Consider the following 14523-nt stretch of genomic DNA (forward strand, 5'->3'; position numbering starts at 1 on the left):
TGGCAAATCCCTATAACCTGTGGAAAAAATATCTGACTATTTCCCACCTTGACATTTATTTTAGGAAGAACAACAATAATCATTAAAAACAAATATGCAAAGGAACAACAACCAAAGCCATCACCAAATCATGCATCATAAAAGTACAGGCTATGAACTTCATAACCAAAAACTGAAAAATAAATGCACCATTTTAAAGGCACTGTTGAGGGCTGTGAGACCCAGAATTGGAAGCATACATTAGTTAGGACTACACCATTCTCTTAAAAGCATGATGCCAGGCTAAAAATTCCACCTGTGTGATTCTAACGAGTTAGGATGCCTCTTAGATCAGCAGTCACTAGCACACTGCAAGGATTTCTGGGAGAGGCCACACAGGTAGTCAACCTTCAAAACGATATCCTTTGGTTACAGCTGCTGGGTCACCTCTGCTCTCACTTGCCTCTCCTTGTTTATCCCCTTGGTTGTATCCCCTTCCCCTGGAGTGACTGACAGGTTAGCACTGTGGCATTCTCTTCTAGCGTGCTTCTCATACTCAGAGATATATATTAGAATCATCTGGGAGATGTTACAAGCTTCTGACGTCTGGGTGACACCCCCATGTGTTTTGGTTTAATTAGTCCTGGGCATTGGTACTTGTAAAAGTTCCCCGGGTGATTCTAACGTGCAGCCAGAGTGGAGAGCCACTGTCTTGCAGGCTGTTAAACTTGTGGCCCTGCTGGGCTTACTCCATCAGTTCCTGTATCCTCAGGCTCTTTGACTTTAAGAACCTATTGATCTCTGGTCTCACTTGCTCTGTCTTTCATATATAAAAGCTGAAAAGGCAGGCTTAGGAGAAGTAGCTGAATTCTTTCCCTGACCGACTTCCAGAAGAAACTGGAAGAAGTCCAACAAATATGAGTATTGGCAAAATATATCAAGCTTCTGAAAAGTGCCAACTCCTGTGCCAGAGAAATTCAGTAAGCATAGAAGAGACTTAGGTGAGAATTCTAGCTCTGCCTCCATAAACTCAGGAAAGTGACTTATCCTTTCTAAGCCTCAGTTTCCTCATCTGTAAAATTGGAATACCTACTTCCTAAGGTTTACTTAGATGACAACTCAGTGTCTAAAATAGCATCCAGCATGCAGCATGCACTCAATAGTGATAGGTATATAAATGGATAAATGGAAAGCATAGAGAAATTAAAGCTTTTTCATTGATTATGTTTAAAATTAATAACAATTATAATTTGTTGAGCCAATGTATCCAAATCTTTATCTATGAAACAAATATTTACTATGTATCGACTTTATGCCAACCATACTGCTGGATACTAGGGGTAGAGTTATGAATAAAACAGACATGATTCCTATTTTAGTGAATCTGACAGCTTAGCTAAATGCTTCACTTATTTCTGTAGTTGATTTCAAGCAGTCCAGAGACTGAACTTGCTGGAGGGATAGTACAGCTAACACACTGACATTCAATGCACCCTCACAGCAAATACTCAGGATGTACTACATTGTTAAGAGAAACCTGAACCAAGTAGAGAGCCATTTAGCAGAATTCTGCAACAGTTGTGAAGGGCCAGAAAGGTAGAAGAAATCTTATGAGACTATCAAAAGGAACATCTCAAAAAACCTGATGGGTTTTTCCCACCCCATTTGAGCAGTTTTATTAGCAGTGGTATATTTCTCGGGGTTCTTGAAGGCCAGAGAAGTTGTATTCCCTCCACCCCCAACTCACCCGATTGGGAGCACACCTGTGCCTCCCATGTTGTGTAGCTGTCTCTGTATTGTAAATTGTGTGACTTACCTACATTCCTGGAACTTGTATTTTTTGCTTGGGTCTACTGGCATCTTTTAATCAATCACTCACTCCTGTGACAATACTGCCTCTCTCAATAACAATCCTAACAGCTGGTGTTATTATCTCTATTTTATGTATAAGACTTAAGAAACGTGCCTAAGGTCATTGGGCTGGTAAATAGCAAAGCTGAGAGTGAACCTCAGTCTGTATGACTCCACAACTTATCCTCTTAACCTTTGCCTCAGAGTAGACATACTTCAGGTGACTGTGCTTTGGAAATATCAAAATCTGACCATTCAGAGAATTCATTTTAAAACCACAAGTAAAGAGTAGGAAGACCAAATGGAACTAGAAGACAATGCTGCGACTGAGCCTAATCTAATCTTGGCCTATGGGCCCTTTATGAAATTATATGAGACTGGAATCTAATAAAGAATTGTGTCCAGTTTGCCTGGTTATCAATCAACCTGCTGATACTTAATTTTATGACATTCTGTAGATTAAAGGCTTCATGATTCAGATTCCCATCTCTTCATAGCTGTAGCTGCCACTCTTTTGTTAGACCTAGAATATAATAACTACAGCTAAAAAAGCAACATAAGCAATTTGTGTATGGTATAAGATCCTTGATAACTCCAGATAATCCTTCTCCATCTTCAGGGTAAAATTTCTTACTCTGATGATGGAGAGTGTGAGTGAGTGTGTAGGCATTTATATGTGTGCCTGAGTATACACGTAGAGCAGCTCATGTGTAAATGCTCAGGAGCTCATGCAGAAGAACAGATATTTTAAGCCATTTTTTTTCAGATTTCCATAGGTTGCAGTATATATGCAGTAGGGTATCCATTCAGCTTACAAGTAAATGCCTTTTCTGTTTCCCATCCAGAACAGGGGTTCCCGGCAGCCATGCTTATATTAATGAAATATGACCCCACTGCCACTCCAATCATGTTGCTTATACCAGCAGGGGCCATTTGATCCAAAAAAGGCCAATCACATTCTCTCTCTCATGGCAGACTCCATTTATTCTTAATTCATTATGGTTTCTGTATCTATGCCTTTTGTCATGTGACTTTTCAGTTCTTTCTATTAGAGGCTGTGCATATATATTTTCTCTTCCTACTGGATGTTGGACTCAGCTATGTGACTTGCCCCTAGAGCTGGCCCATAGAATGCCATAGGATGCAACTTGAACATAGGCTTTAAATGAGCATGTGAAGCTGGGTCTGTCTTCTTGAATTCCTAGCCTTTGTCCATGAGAAGAACATGTCTCAGGTAGCTGCTGGTCTGAGGACAGAGAAAGACATGTGGAATAGCCCTGGATAAAATCTGTGCTCAGAGTCAAGCCCACCAATAAGCAGTTCACAGGCACATGAGCAAGAAATAAAAGCTTATGATCAAATATTGTTGAATTTTGGTATGCATTTTATAAAGAATTATTATGGCACTACATAACTAATATATCTCTTCTTGAAGCTTTACAATTAAGCTGAGAGACAAAAAGATCTCCTATTGAGAGGAACAGGGGCGTGTAAATGGCAGAGCTTGCTATGGAAGAATGTTGAACTTTTTTTCCCTCTTTTTCTGACTTGCTCCTTTAGTTTCTCTCTCTCTCTCTCTTTTAAGGTAAAGTTCATATAAATGTAATTAACCATGTTAAGGTAAACAATTTGGTGACATTTAGTGCATTCACAGTGTTTTACAATGACCTCTATCTAGTTCCAAAATATTTTCATCACCCCGAAACAAAACCCTGTACTCATTAAGCCTTTATTCCTAATTTCCCATCCCCACCCCAGCCTCTGGCAACTACCAATCTGATCTTTTCTTTTTTTTATAATGGGTTTACATATTACCTATTATGGATTGAGTTGTGTCACCCTCCCACCTAATTCGTATGTTGAAGCACTAACCCCTTATGTGAGGATACTGGAGATGGGGCTTTTAAGGAGGTGATTAAGTTTAAATGAGGTCAGAAGAGTGATGTCCTGATCCTACAGGACTGGTGCCCTTATAAAAAGGTGAAAATTGCAGAGCTCTCTTTGCCATGTGAGAGCACAGTGAGAAGAAGGCCATCTGTGAGCAAGGAAGATGAGCATCTGTAATTCCCACTGGAGTCTGACCATGTTGGCACCCTAATCTCAGACTTTCAGTCTCCCCTGGTGAAAAAGTAAATTTCTCTTATTTAAACCATCCAGTCTGTGGTATCTTGTTATGGCAGCCTGAATTGACTCACACACTTATTCTGAATATTCATATAAATAGGATCATATAACATGTGGTCTTTGTGCTTGGTGTCTTTCCAATGAAGGCAAGTTTTCAAGGTTCATCCATGTTGTAGCATGACTGAAGAACATCTTATTGTGTGCGTACCACATTTTGTTTATCTGCTCATCTGTTAATGGATATTTGGATTGTTTCCACCTTTTGGCTATTGTGAATAAGACTGCTCTAAACATTTGAGTACAAGTATTTGTTGGAGTACTTGTTTTCAATTCTTTAGGGTATATACCTAGGAGTGGAATTGCTGGGTCATAGAGTAATCCTCAGTGTGCTGAACCTTTGGTGCTCAGATCCTAAAGCTGTTTCTTGGTTGCCACACAAGGAATTCTTCCTTGGATTCCATAAGATAACCACAAAATACTTTCAATAAATTCCCTTTGTTGCTGTAGCTACACAATTCTTACTTAAGCTAGAGTTAACTGCTGTTACTTGAAACTTAGAATTACTAAACTAACAAATAACAGAATTCCTATTTTTTGGTCCCATAATATTAATATAATATTATAAGAAAAATGGGCTAAACCCTCTTACTTCAAAGTTTGGCATGGGGTGGTAAACCCCCCCATTGATACTAACCACATCAGATAACAATCTTGATGAGATTCTGGAATTCATCTGGACTGTGAGATTGTTGCTTAGATTGCTACTCACCTTTGGGACCAGGCAGCATAGGACCTTGCATTTAGAGCATATTCCAACTCAAAACGACTTCGTAAAGCTGCCACATGGCTCCGGCCAGGCCCTCCACGGCTCACCAGGCAGTCAGAAGAAGAGGAAGGTGACAGAGACCCACTGCTGTTACTTGATGCGGGAGACATCAGCTGAGTGAAGAAGGGGTAGTTTCAATCCTTTAATAAAACCAACAGGCTTAGGGCAAAGAATAGAATATAGATTTATTTTAGCTTTCTATTCTAGGATTTCTCATTTTTAATTTCTATTCATCTCAGCTTGCTTCTGGCTTTTCCTATCGGCCTCTGATGGCAACACATGGCTCACTTAATTTACTTTTTTGACCCAGTTCTATGCTGAGAGCTGGCCCTTTAAACTTACACTCATCTTTCAGAAAACATGGTAGGCTCAAATCAGATTCATAAAATAGATATTTAAAAGGTGATTATTTAATGGCTAAAAGATTACATTTTTCACAATGGCGATAAGATTCATGGCAGAGTTCCTTTAAGTTGTAGCTTAAAATTATCCCCTTTATACGAAATTATTTCCTTTACATAAAATGAATTTATACACTTTTCCAAGAATACATCCATTTTATAAAATGAAGGATGCTTTAATGTCTGGCAAGCATGAGGACTAAAGAGAGTCTTTGGGAGAGAATTTTTAAAAATAGTTACAAATAGTTAAATGTAGCTAGAAAATAGAAGAGTATTGAGGGAAGAAAATGAGAAGGAGTAGAGAAAAAATAGGAGAGTAGTTTTCTTGAATTTCTGACGACCTTGCTGTTTATGCACTTTACCTAACCCAACTGAGAACATTAGTGCTTTGACATTATAATTTCCTAAGACATGTAGACTGTAGGTTTGGGTTTAAAAATATAATATATGTAAATTCTAGGCTCTTCACAGTAGCCAAGGCATTTCTAAGTAAAGCTCTGAGAATCATGTGATGTCAGTGTTGAAATGAACCTTCAAACTCTTCAATGATTGCATCTTTTCCGTGCCTCTTTTCCAAGTTAGCTATGCAAGCTGATGGGGAGCTTCCAGTGATGGGGAACTCACTTGCCTCCAGATCTGTTCATTTATCTTAGGACAGATCTGACAATTAGAAAAAGGTCTTTCTCATTAAAACAAAACAAAACAAAACAAAACAAAACAAAAACCTTAATTACCCTTCATTTCTATCTGTTGGCCCATAGAGAACAAGGCCAATCCCTTTGCATGTGATCATTTTTCAGATGTTTAAAAAACAGCTCTTGGACTCATCCTGATTTTCTCTTCTCTGGGACAAACACCCCTGGTTCCTCTAATTGGTTCTTACATACATGACTTCAATCCATTCATCATTCTGATATCTCTCCCCTAAAATTTGCGTTCCAGTTATAATTATCCTTTTAAAAGGACGAAACTGGGTACTATTTTGTTTGGCTATCTCAGAAGAGAGAGGAATAATCCCATCCTTATTCTGTAGCAAGACAGCTACTTCACATTCTAACTCCCACAGAGTTTGTTATCCATTGACATTCATGATGCTCCTAAACCATATCTCCATCATTTGATATTCTTACTGTTGTTTCTTTGACCCTGGTGTGTGATGTTATACTGATTCTTGTTAGACATGTCCCATCATTTTATCTTCTGAGATATGGAATTCCACAAACCAAGCCCCTGAAAGCTGATTTGGGTCCATTATTTAGTACAACCCAGTCCAGCAAGTTCTCTTGCATATAGTTATTCATCTTCTCTATGAAGGGAGATTGTGCTAAGAGGCTTGGTCAGTATAAGAAGACAAACTAGTTTAGGAAGTCCTACCATTGTCTCTTGTTTCTGGAATCCACTCTTTCATCTAATTGGATATATTCCCCAGACTTGGATATCTCTTTCATCTAATTGGCTATATCCCCAGCAGTTTTGCCCTGGGAAACTCAAAGGTCCCGAGTGAGGGGACACTTGGAACTCAAGCCTTAAAAGTGTCTTTCAACATTCAAGGCCTCTGGCAGATTCTCTTGTTGGTAGGGGCTGCTGAAGCCCCACCAAATATATATGTTTCAGGACCGAAGAGAAAGGAATGAAAGTTTAATGTCCAGAGACTGAAGCTACTTCCTACATACAAGGCTTCCTTTTTAGAAGTTCTGGTAAAGAGTTATGAGACAGAGCCATTCACTCCAGGCTGTAAGTGAAGACCTGGAACCCTTTCCCGATAAACTGGGTTCTAATGACACTAAGTTGAGATTTTTTTTTTTTTTAGGGAAAAAAAGTGGGATGGTTCCACTTTGGAATTTCACTGTGCAATCTCGGGTTGATGCTGTTTCCCCTGTTTTGGCCCTTCCCTTCATATGCATATGTATATATGAGCCTATATGTGTGATATCCACCCCCCTCTCTTGCAGCATTCATTTGCCTTGGGAATATATTATTATTTTTGAATTAGTGCTCATGTTTTAGCTTCCTTACTTATTTTCAAATCCTATCTTCTGACCAGGTGTATAGAAAATTAAGGCAATTAGAGAGAAAATTAAAGCAAACAGCTCCTTGATATTAAGGGAAGAAAATTCCATTAGCCTGATTACCAACATATATCACTTTATGCAACATATGTGTGGTATAAAAGCAATGCATCCCAATTAATTTATGCACTAATTTTAGTGATAATTTTCCCTTTCTTATTGAGCATAAATACACAGTGGCTTAAAATTTAATTTATGTTTCACTGTATATAGGAGTTTTTGTATAGAAAAAAGTTGATTTAAACAATTAACTTCTAACGTATTGCATGCACTTGCAAGCAAGCACGGGAGGAGGACAGGGAGAGGGAGAGAGAATCCCAAGCAGGCTCTATTGATCTCACAAACCATGAGATCAGGACATAAGCTGCATCAAGAGTCAGATGCTTAAGGGACTGAGCCCCCCAGGGGTCACTACTGTATTTTCAAGTTTTTACATATTAATTTTAAAGCTGGGCATATCTGTGTCCATTTGCCTGACTGATTATTTGTTGGAAAGGCCTAGATTCATGCTGGATTTGTTTTTATCCCTATAGATTCAGTTAGTCCACCCTAGAAACTTAATGAACAGGTTAAAAATATGAATGAAGTTATAGACCTCCATACCTACTATCTTTCTAGAAGCACCATCTTACTTATTCCCCAAAACCCTTGGATACTCAAGACTTTTTTTATGGACATATTTCAGAAGCTAAAGTTCTTACCTCAATGTTGCAGAGACACTCTTCTAACTTGGTAACAACTTCAGAAAATTCGGGTCTTCCCTGTAAATAAAGAAAAGACTTTTTTCCCCCAAAGAATAAAAGGGAGGCAACTCTCTTTGGATTTTAAAATTGGGTATTTGCATTTGTAAAGAATGAGATTAACAATAAAGTATATTTTTATTTAAAATACACTTGTATTGAAGTGTTAATTGAATGTTCATTTGCTGTTCAGGGAGGGATGTTGAGTCTCCTTCTGATAAGAGTTTTAAGTCAGAATTTGCAACTACATTCAGATAATGAAATAGTGGAAAAGCTTTAATTAGCTTTGCATGCTTTTAAATGGCAGGTTTTCCTCCTCAAAATGAAAGAATAAAAGTGAATACTAAAAACTGTTAACTATCTCAGTGCCTTATGATATACTGTACAATGTGTCTGTAGGAAAAGAACGACTAAAGCAAATTTTATAATTAGCTTCATTTTTGAAAAATGCCACCTCAGATTCAAAGCTAAGATCAATAGAAACCTTGTGACTATATCCTATTTTAGGGTTAAGATAAGCTTTTTATATTAAAAAACCTGCCCTTAAAGACATTGTTCGTTATGAACTTCTGTGTCAGATGAGTCTGCTTAAACAAACATTTACTGTATTCTGATCATATTCCAAACTTTGTTCTAGTTGCTAGGGATACAAAAATGATTATGGATCTATGAAAAAAATTCTGGGAATTTTAGAAAGTGTTGTTCTCTTTGGAAGAAATTATATGCCTCCTTTTGTCAGATCCTAAGGACTATATAACCTATCATTTCTCCTTTATGTAACTTTTACTGCCAGGAGGTGGATAGCCCAATTTAACATTCAGGTGCAGTAACTGACTAATTTAGATTCTTAGTAGAACAATTTCTCCCTTAATATCTAGCCCTCCCCTGAGGACACTACTTCCCCTAGAGCCCACTCAAGTGGAAGCTGTTTTATCTTGCATATTCCTGGTACCTTCTGGTTGGTGGGGGAGGTGATGGGGTGAGTAGAGTTCTGGGTCTTCCTTACTATTCCTGCAACTTCCGAATGGTTTCTCCTCTAAAAACCACCGGTTCATCAAGCTCTCCCACCAGTCATTCTCCCCCATTCTTTGAAGGCTTTAGTGTTTGGCTTCCTGCCATGCTAACACTACTTAGTGCTTTTAATATCCATGTAGCTCATCATCACAATAGTCTGACCTCTGGGTTCCTTTGTCTCCTCTTCTGCCTTGATCTTACACCCCACCTTCCTGGTAGGTAGTCACATAGCTCCCTAGATAGACCCTGTTACTAACAAGATCTGCAACCCTTCAGTGTCTCCAATCTGTCAATTTCCATCAGATCACTATCTTGGCTCTATATCTCCTTTCTTTCTAGCTTACTTCTTCTGAAACCCTGACTCCAACAATCTTTAACTACACAAACCATCTTACCACTTTAAGAAACCAATGTTTTATTGTGAACATTTTCAAATATACCCTAAAGTATGAGAGAACAATTCAATAAACCTTCATGTATCTATCACTCAGCCTTAAAAAAACATGTTTTTGCTAATATTTTCTATGTACATACATACGTCCATATCTATCTACCTACTTTTCATCTAATCTCCCCTATTTTTTGTTCATCTTACCATCTTTTCACTGTCATTTAGTCACCTTGTTTCTTCCTGTGCTTAGCTTAGACTTCACTGGCAATCATAATCACTGTCTTCCATACTACCTCAACTCCCTTGCCTTATCATGCCTTTTATACAGTATTGGGAAAAATCCCAATCTTGAATGAATCCATCCTGACTGGACTTACTTCAAAATCATGTCCCTCTAGGGACGCCTGGGTGGCTCAGTTGGTTAAGTGTCCAACTTCAGCTCAAGTCATAATCTCATGGTTTGTGAGTTCAAGCCCCACGTCAGGTTCTCTGCTGTCACTGTAGAGCCTGCTTCGAATCCCGTCACCCCCCGCTTCTCTCTCTGCCCCTCGCCCACACATGTGTGCACTCTCTCTCTCTCTCTTTTTCTTTCTCAACAAAAAAAAAAAAAATCATTTCACTCTAACCTCAAGTGCACCCTCAGTACTCCCTTGGGAGATTACACATTTTTAGTTCACTCACTCTTCCACACTCCAGACCTGTCTTGTACCTTCTCCTCTTTCCTCAAATGTCTAATTCCCACTACTACATTGACCACTCACCAATGCCTAAATTCACATAATTTGCCTTCAGTCCCACTTTTATGGATGAATTTTGCCTGATTCTATCTGAGGCCAATTCTTATCCCTGCCTATCTTCAAGGGCATTGCTCTAACAATAATTTTCCCTTCTACTTTTCTTGCATCACCAATGTTTCTTTTATTTAATCCCAACATACTATTAATTCTTCCATCTTAAAAACAAATAAGCAACAAAATAAAACTCTTGACTCCACTTCTTCCTCAAGCTAGTACTCCATTTTCTGTATTCGCCAAAATTGCTCAAAAGAATTGCCTAAATTCACAGTCTTTTACTTTATTCCTTCCATGTGACCTCCACCCAAATCACGTTTTCTCCTGTAACACTTTGCTAACCCTGCTCTTGTTTAGGATACAAAGACCTGTCTCCACATTGCTAAATTCAAAGGTTAAGTTTCAAAGCTCAGCCTATTTGGCACTGCATTAAATACAGATAATCATTCATTTATGCCTGAAACATTCTTTAATAGGATTTAAGGTCACTACTTCTCACTATTTTTCTCTTCTCTCACTTGCTCTTTCTCAGTCTCCTCTGTTAATTTTGCTTTTCTTCTTTATCTTTAAATTCTGGATTGCACCAGGACTCAGGCTTTGGGTCTCTTCTCATCTATCTTTAGAGTTAATTTGTTGAGGGTTTAATTCTGTCTCATGGTTTTAAAAAACAACTCCCAAATATCTATATCTAGCCCAGTACACTCCCTAGGCTAAATTCACATATGCAATTTCTTATATTTATAGTCTTCCCTGCTTCAGTAAATGGCAACACCATCCTTTCACTTACAGAGGCCAAAAACCATAGACTAATCTCTAATTTCTTTCTTTGTCATACTCTTGCTCCTAATCTACCAGGAAATCACATTCATTCTGCTTTCAAAGGGTATCCAGAAACTGAATGGTCAGATAGCATTTATAGCAGATGGACCCTCCCCCAGACAGCTGTAAACTCTGGACTAAATATAAAAGACAGCTACCTGAAGGCAGAAGAGAGGGAACAAAAGCTGGTGGATTCTGGAGGGGAGTCAATTAGAAAAAAGGAAAGGCATGTAGTAAGTTTAACGCTTTAAAAATTTTTTTACAACACCTACCCTAAGGGCAGACCTCATCTACGTCTTAGGGAACAATTAAAATTCTTATGAAAGCCTGCAGGCTTGGTTGCTTAAAAAACCAGAAGATAAAATTCAGGGCAATCAAAGTTTTTTAGCTATGGTTTTATAACAAGTTATCACAAATTTAGTTGGTTTAAAACGATACCCATTTATTATCTTACAGTTTCCATGGGTTAGGAGTTGAGTGCAAAATAACTGGGTCCTTTGCTCAGGGTCTCACCAGACTAAAATCAAGGTGTCAGCTAGCACTGTGATTCTCATCTGAGGCTCAAGACCTCTTCTAAGATCACTGGTTATTGAAGAAATAATTTCAGGGGCTCCTGGGTGGCTCAGTTGGTTGGGCGTCTGACTTTTCAGTTCAGGTCATGATCTCATGGTTCACAAGTATGAGCCCCGTGTCAGACTCTGCGCTGACAGCTCAGAGCCTGGAGCCCGCTTTGGATTCTGTGTCTCCCTCTCTCTATGCCCCTCCCCTGCTCATGCTTTTCTCTCTCTGTCTCTCAAAGATAAATACATGTTAATTTTTTTTTTTTTTTTAAGAATTCATTTCCTTGTGGTTGTATGACTCAGGTTGCTGTTTTCTTGCCAATAGTAATTCAGGGATGACTCAGATTCTGGAGAATGCAGTTTCTTGCCACATGGTCCCTATTAAGTCATTCACAACATGGCCATTTGTTTTCTTCCTGGCCAGCAAGGACATGTTTCTCTTCTTCCTCTGTGACAACTGGAGAAACATTCTCTGCTCTTAAAGGGTTCATCTGATTAGATCAGGCCTACCTAGGATGCTTTTCCTTTTGCCATATGAAGAAACATAATTATAGGAGTAATATTTCATCATATTCATGAGTTCTGCCCATATTTAAGGGGAGGGGATTATCCTTGGCACGTATACCAGGGGGCAGGGATCTTGGTGGCCATCCTAGAATCCTGCTAGAAAATGAGGGGAGATTCTGGAAGAAAAGAGTCTGAGAAAGGGAGCCCCAGGATCTGCATATAAACTCTGTTTAAATCTCTGGCTGACCTCTGGACCACATATGCATGGGGTTGACTAAGCAGCTCAGGTAGGCTTAAAAAAATGAACTGACATTAGGTCTTTTGCCTAATGTAGGACATTGTTACTATTTTCTCAGACTAGAATTATCTAACTCTTATTCTCTGCCTGTACAAATCCTCTGCCCTCTTCAAGGCCCAACTCACAAGATACATCCTTCGTTAAGTGTTCAAGTGATTCCAAACATTAATTTTGCAACTTTGTTTAGATTTACTTCATTCTTCCTTGTGTTATAACTAGGTATTTATGTGTTTATGTCACTAACTAGAAAGCGCTTTGAGAATAAGCAATGCCTTATTTATTCCTGATTACCTCACATGTTCCATTGCACAGGATAGCTTGTCTGAGCTCAAATTTGTTACATTAAATTGCATCATAATAAAAAATTATCCATAATCTCCCTCTATTTTTCATCTAAACCATCATCATCTCTTTCTTGTAGTTGTATAGTTGCATTGTAACTACTTTTGCTGCTTCTGTTCTTTGCCTATCAAAAGTATTCTCAACAAGATAGCCAACCTACAGCTAACATAATACTCAATGGTGAAAAACTCAATGCTTTTCCTCTCAGATCAGGGATAAGACAAGAATGCCACTCTTGCCACTTTTATTCAACCTAGTATTTATTGGGAGTCCTAGCTAGAGTAATTAGGCAAGAAAAAGAAATAAAAGGCATTTATAGATGGCATGATATTACATGTAGATGGCGTGACAGAAAACCCTTGAGACTCCACCAAAAAACTGTTAGAACTGATAAGAAAATCCAGTGACGTTGCAAGATACAAAACCAAATGTACAAAAGTCTGTTACATTTCTATACACTAGTGATGGACTGTCAGAAAGCGAAATTAAGAAAACAAAACCATTTTTACTTATGTTGAAAAGAGTAAGACCCTTAGGAATAAATTTGACTAAGGAGGTGAAAGATCTGTACACTGAAAACTATAAGATGTTGATGAAAGAGATTGAAAAATACACAAATAAATGGAAAGATATTCTGTGCTCATGGATTGGACAAATTCATATTGTTAACATGTCCATACTACCTAAAGCAATCTATGGATTCAGTGCAATCCTTACCAAAATTCCAAAGGCGTATTTCCATGAAAATGGAACAAATGATCCTAAAATTTGTATGAAACCACAAAACACTCCAAATAGCCAACACAATCTTGAAAAAGGACAAAGCTGGAGGCCTCATGCTGCCTGATTTCAAACTATATTACAAAGCTAGAGTAACCAACACAGTAGCCAAAATAATCATTTAAAAATGTACTACAGATCAAGTAATATCACTCATAAAAGACTCCAATTATACTCATCTGATCTGGATAAAAATCTAAACCCTTACATTCATCTGTAAGGCACACATAGCCTGCACTTAGACTGCCTGACCTTCCCTTCCTACTGTGTTCTTGGTCACGCTGACCTCCTCAGGCCAAGCACACCGGGCTCCCATGGACTTTTGCTTTCAGTATTCTCTCTATTCTCTCTACCAGAACTGACCAGTGCCTTCACCTCCTCCAGGTCTTTGTTCAAACGCTACTTTATCAGAGTTTTCCCTTGTTCACCATATTTAGAACCCCCAAGCCAGTGCTATCTGCTCCCTTTTTCGCTTGATTTATTTCATAGCTCTTATTACCAGATGACTTAATACCCATTTTCATATTTCTTTATTTGTCGTTTATATCTCTTATGGAATGTCTGCCCCATGAGGGCAGGGATTTACTGTTGTCACTACATTATTCCCACTGATGTTAGCAGTGTCCAGAATACAGAAGGCATTCAATATATATTGTTGAACGAATGACAGAATTAATGATTTTATGTTTTATTTACATTTTATTTAATTCACAAACTATGTTATCATATAGAGAGTTTTTTTTATTATAAAATGTGTTTCATATTCTCCCCCTCCCCAAATCAGTCAGAGGATACATTATAAATAAATAGGCTTTGGGGAATATTATATCCAAATTATGTTAACATTTCATTGGAGGGCTGAAAGAGCATAAAAATAATGGTAGAATTTGACATTTATTAAATAGGGCATTCTATTGAATTTTTACAATATGCTCTATAATGTAAACATTTGTTATTATTTCTATTTCAAACATGAAAAGGCATAAAAGAAAAAAGAAGTAATTTACCTAAGATACTATCGTCAGTAAAGA

At 38.1% G+C, this 14523-nt stretch overlaps 1 protein-coding gene across 7 annotated transcripts in view; it reads right to left on the reverse strand.

Moving 5' to 3' along the window:
• The window catches only part of TNNI3K (TNNI3 interacting kinase), a 283823-nt gene that overhangs the window by 48643 nt on the left and 220657 nt on the right, over positions 1 to 14523 (reverse strand). For 4 of the 7 annotated variants that reach the window (XM_047083660.1, XM_047083665.1, XM_047083663.1 and 1 more), the window contains 2 exons: positions 7952 to 8011; positions 4724 to 4893 (listed from right to left, as the gene is read on the reverse strand). In XM_047083660.1, coding sequence (XP_046939616.1) covers positions 4724 to 4893; positions 7952 to 8011 — 230 coding nt within the window. Of the gene's footprint in view, positions 1 to 4723; positions 4940 to 7951; positions 8012 to 14523 lie in introns of those variants that run through there. The other 3 variants (XM_047083664.1, XM_047083666.1, XM_047083662.1) reach the window with 3 other exon arrangements.

This window comes from Lynx rufus, unplaced genomic scaffold (assembly GCF_022079265.1).
Source record: "Lynx rufus isolate CCGP_SWC_20201006 ecotype Redwood Valley unplaced genomic scaffold, mLynRuf1.p SCAF_2, whole genome shotgun sequence".
NCBI lineage: Eukaryota > Metazoa > Chordata > Mammalia > Carnivora > Felidae > Lynx > Lynx rufus.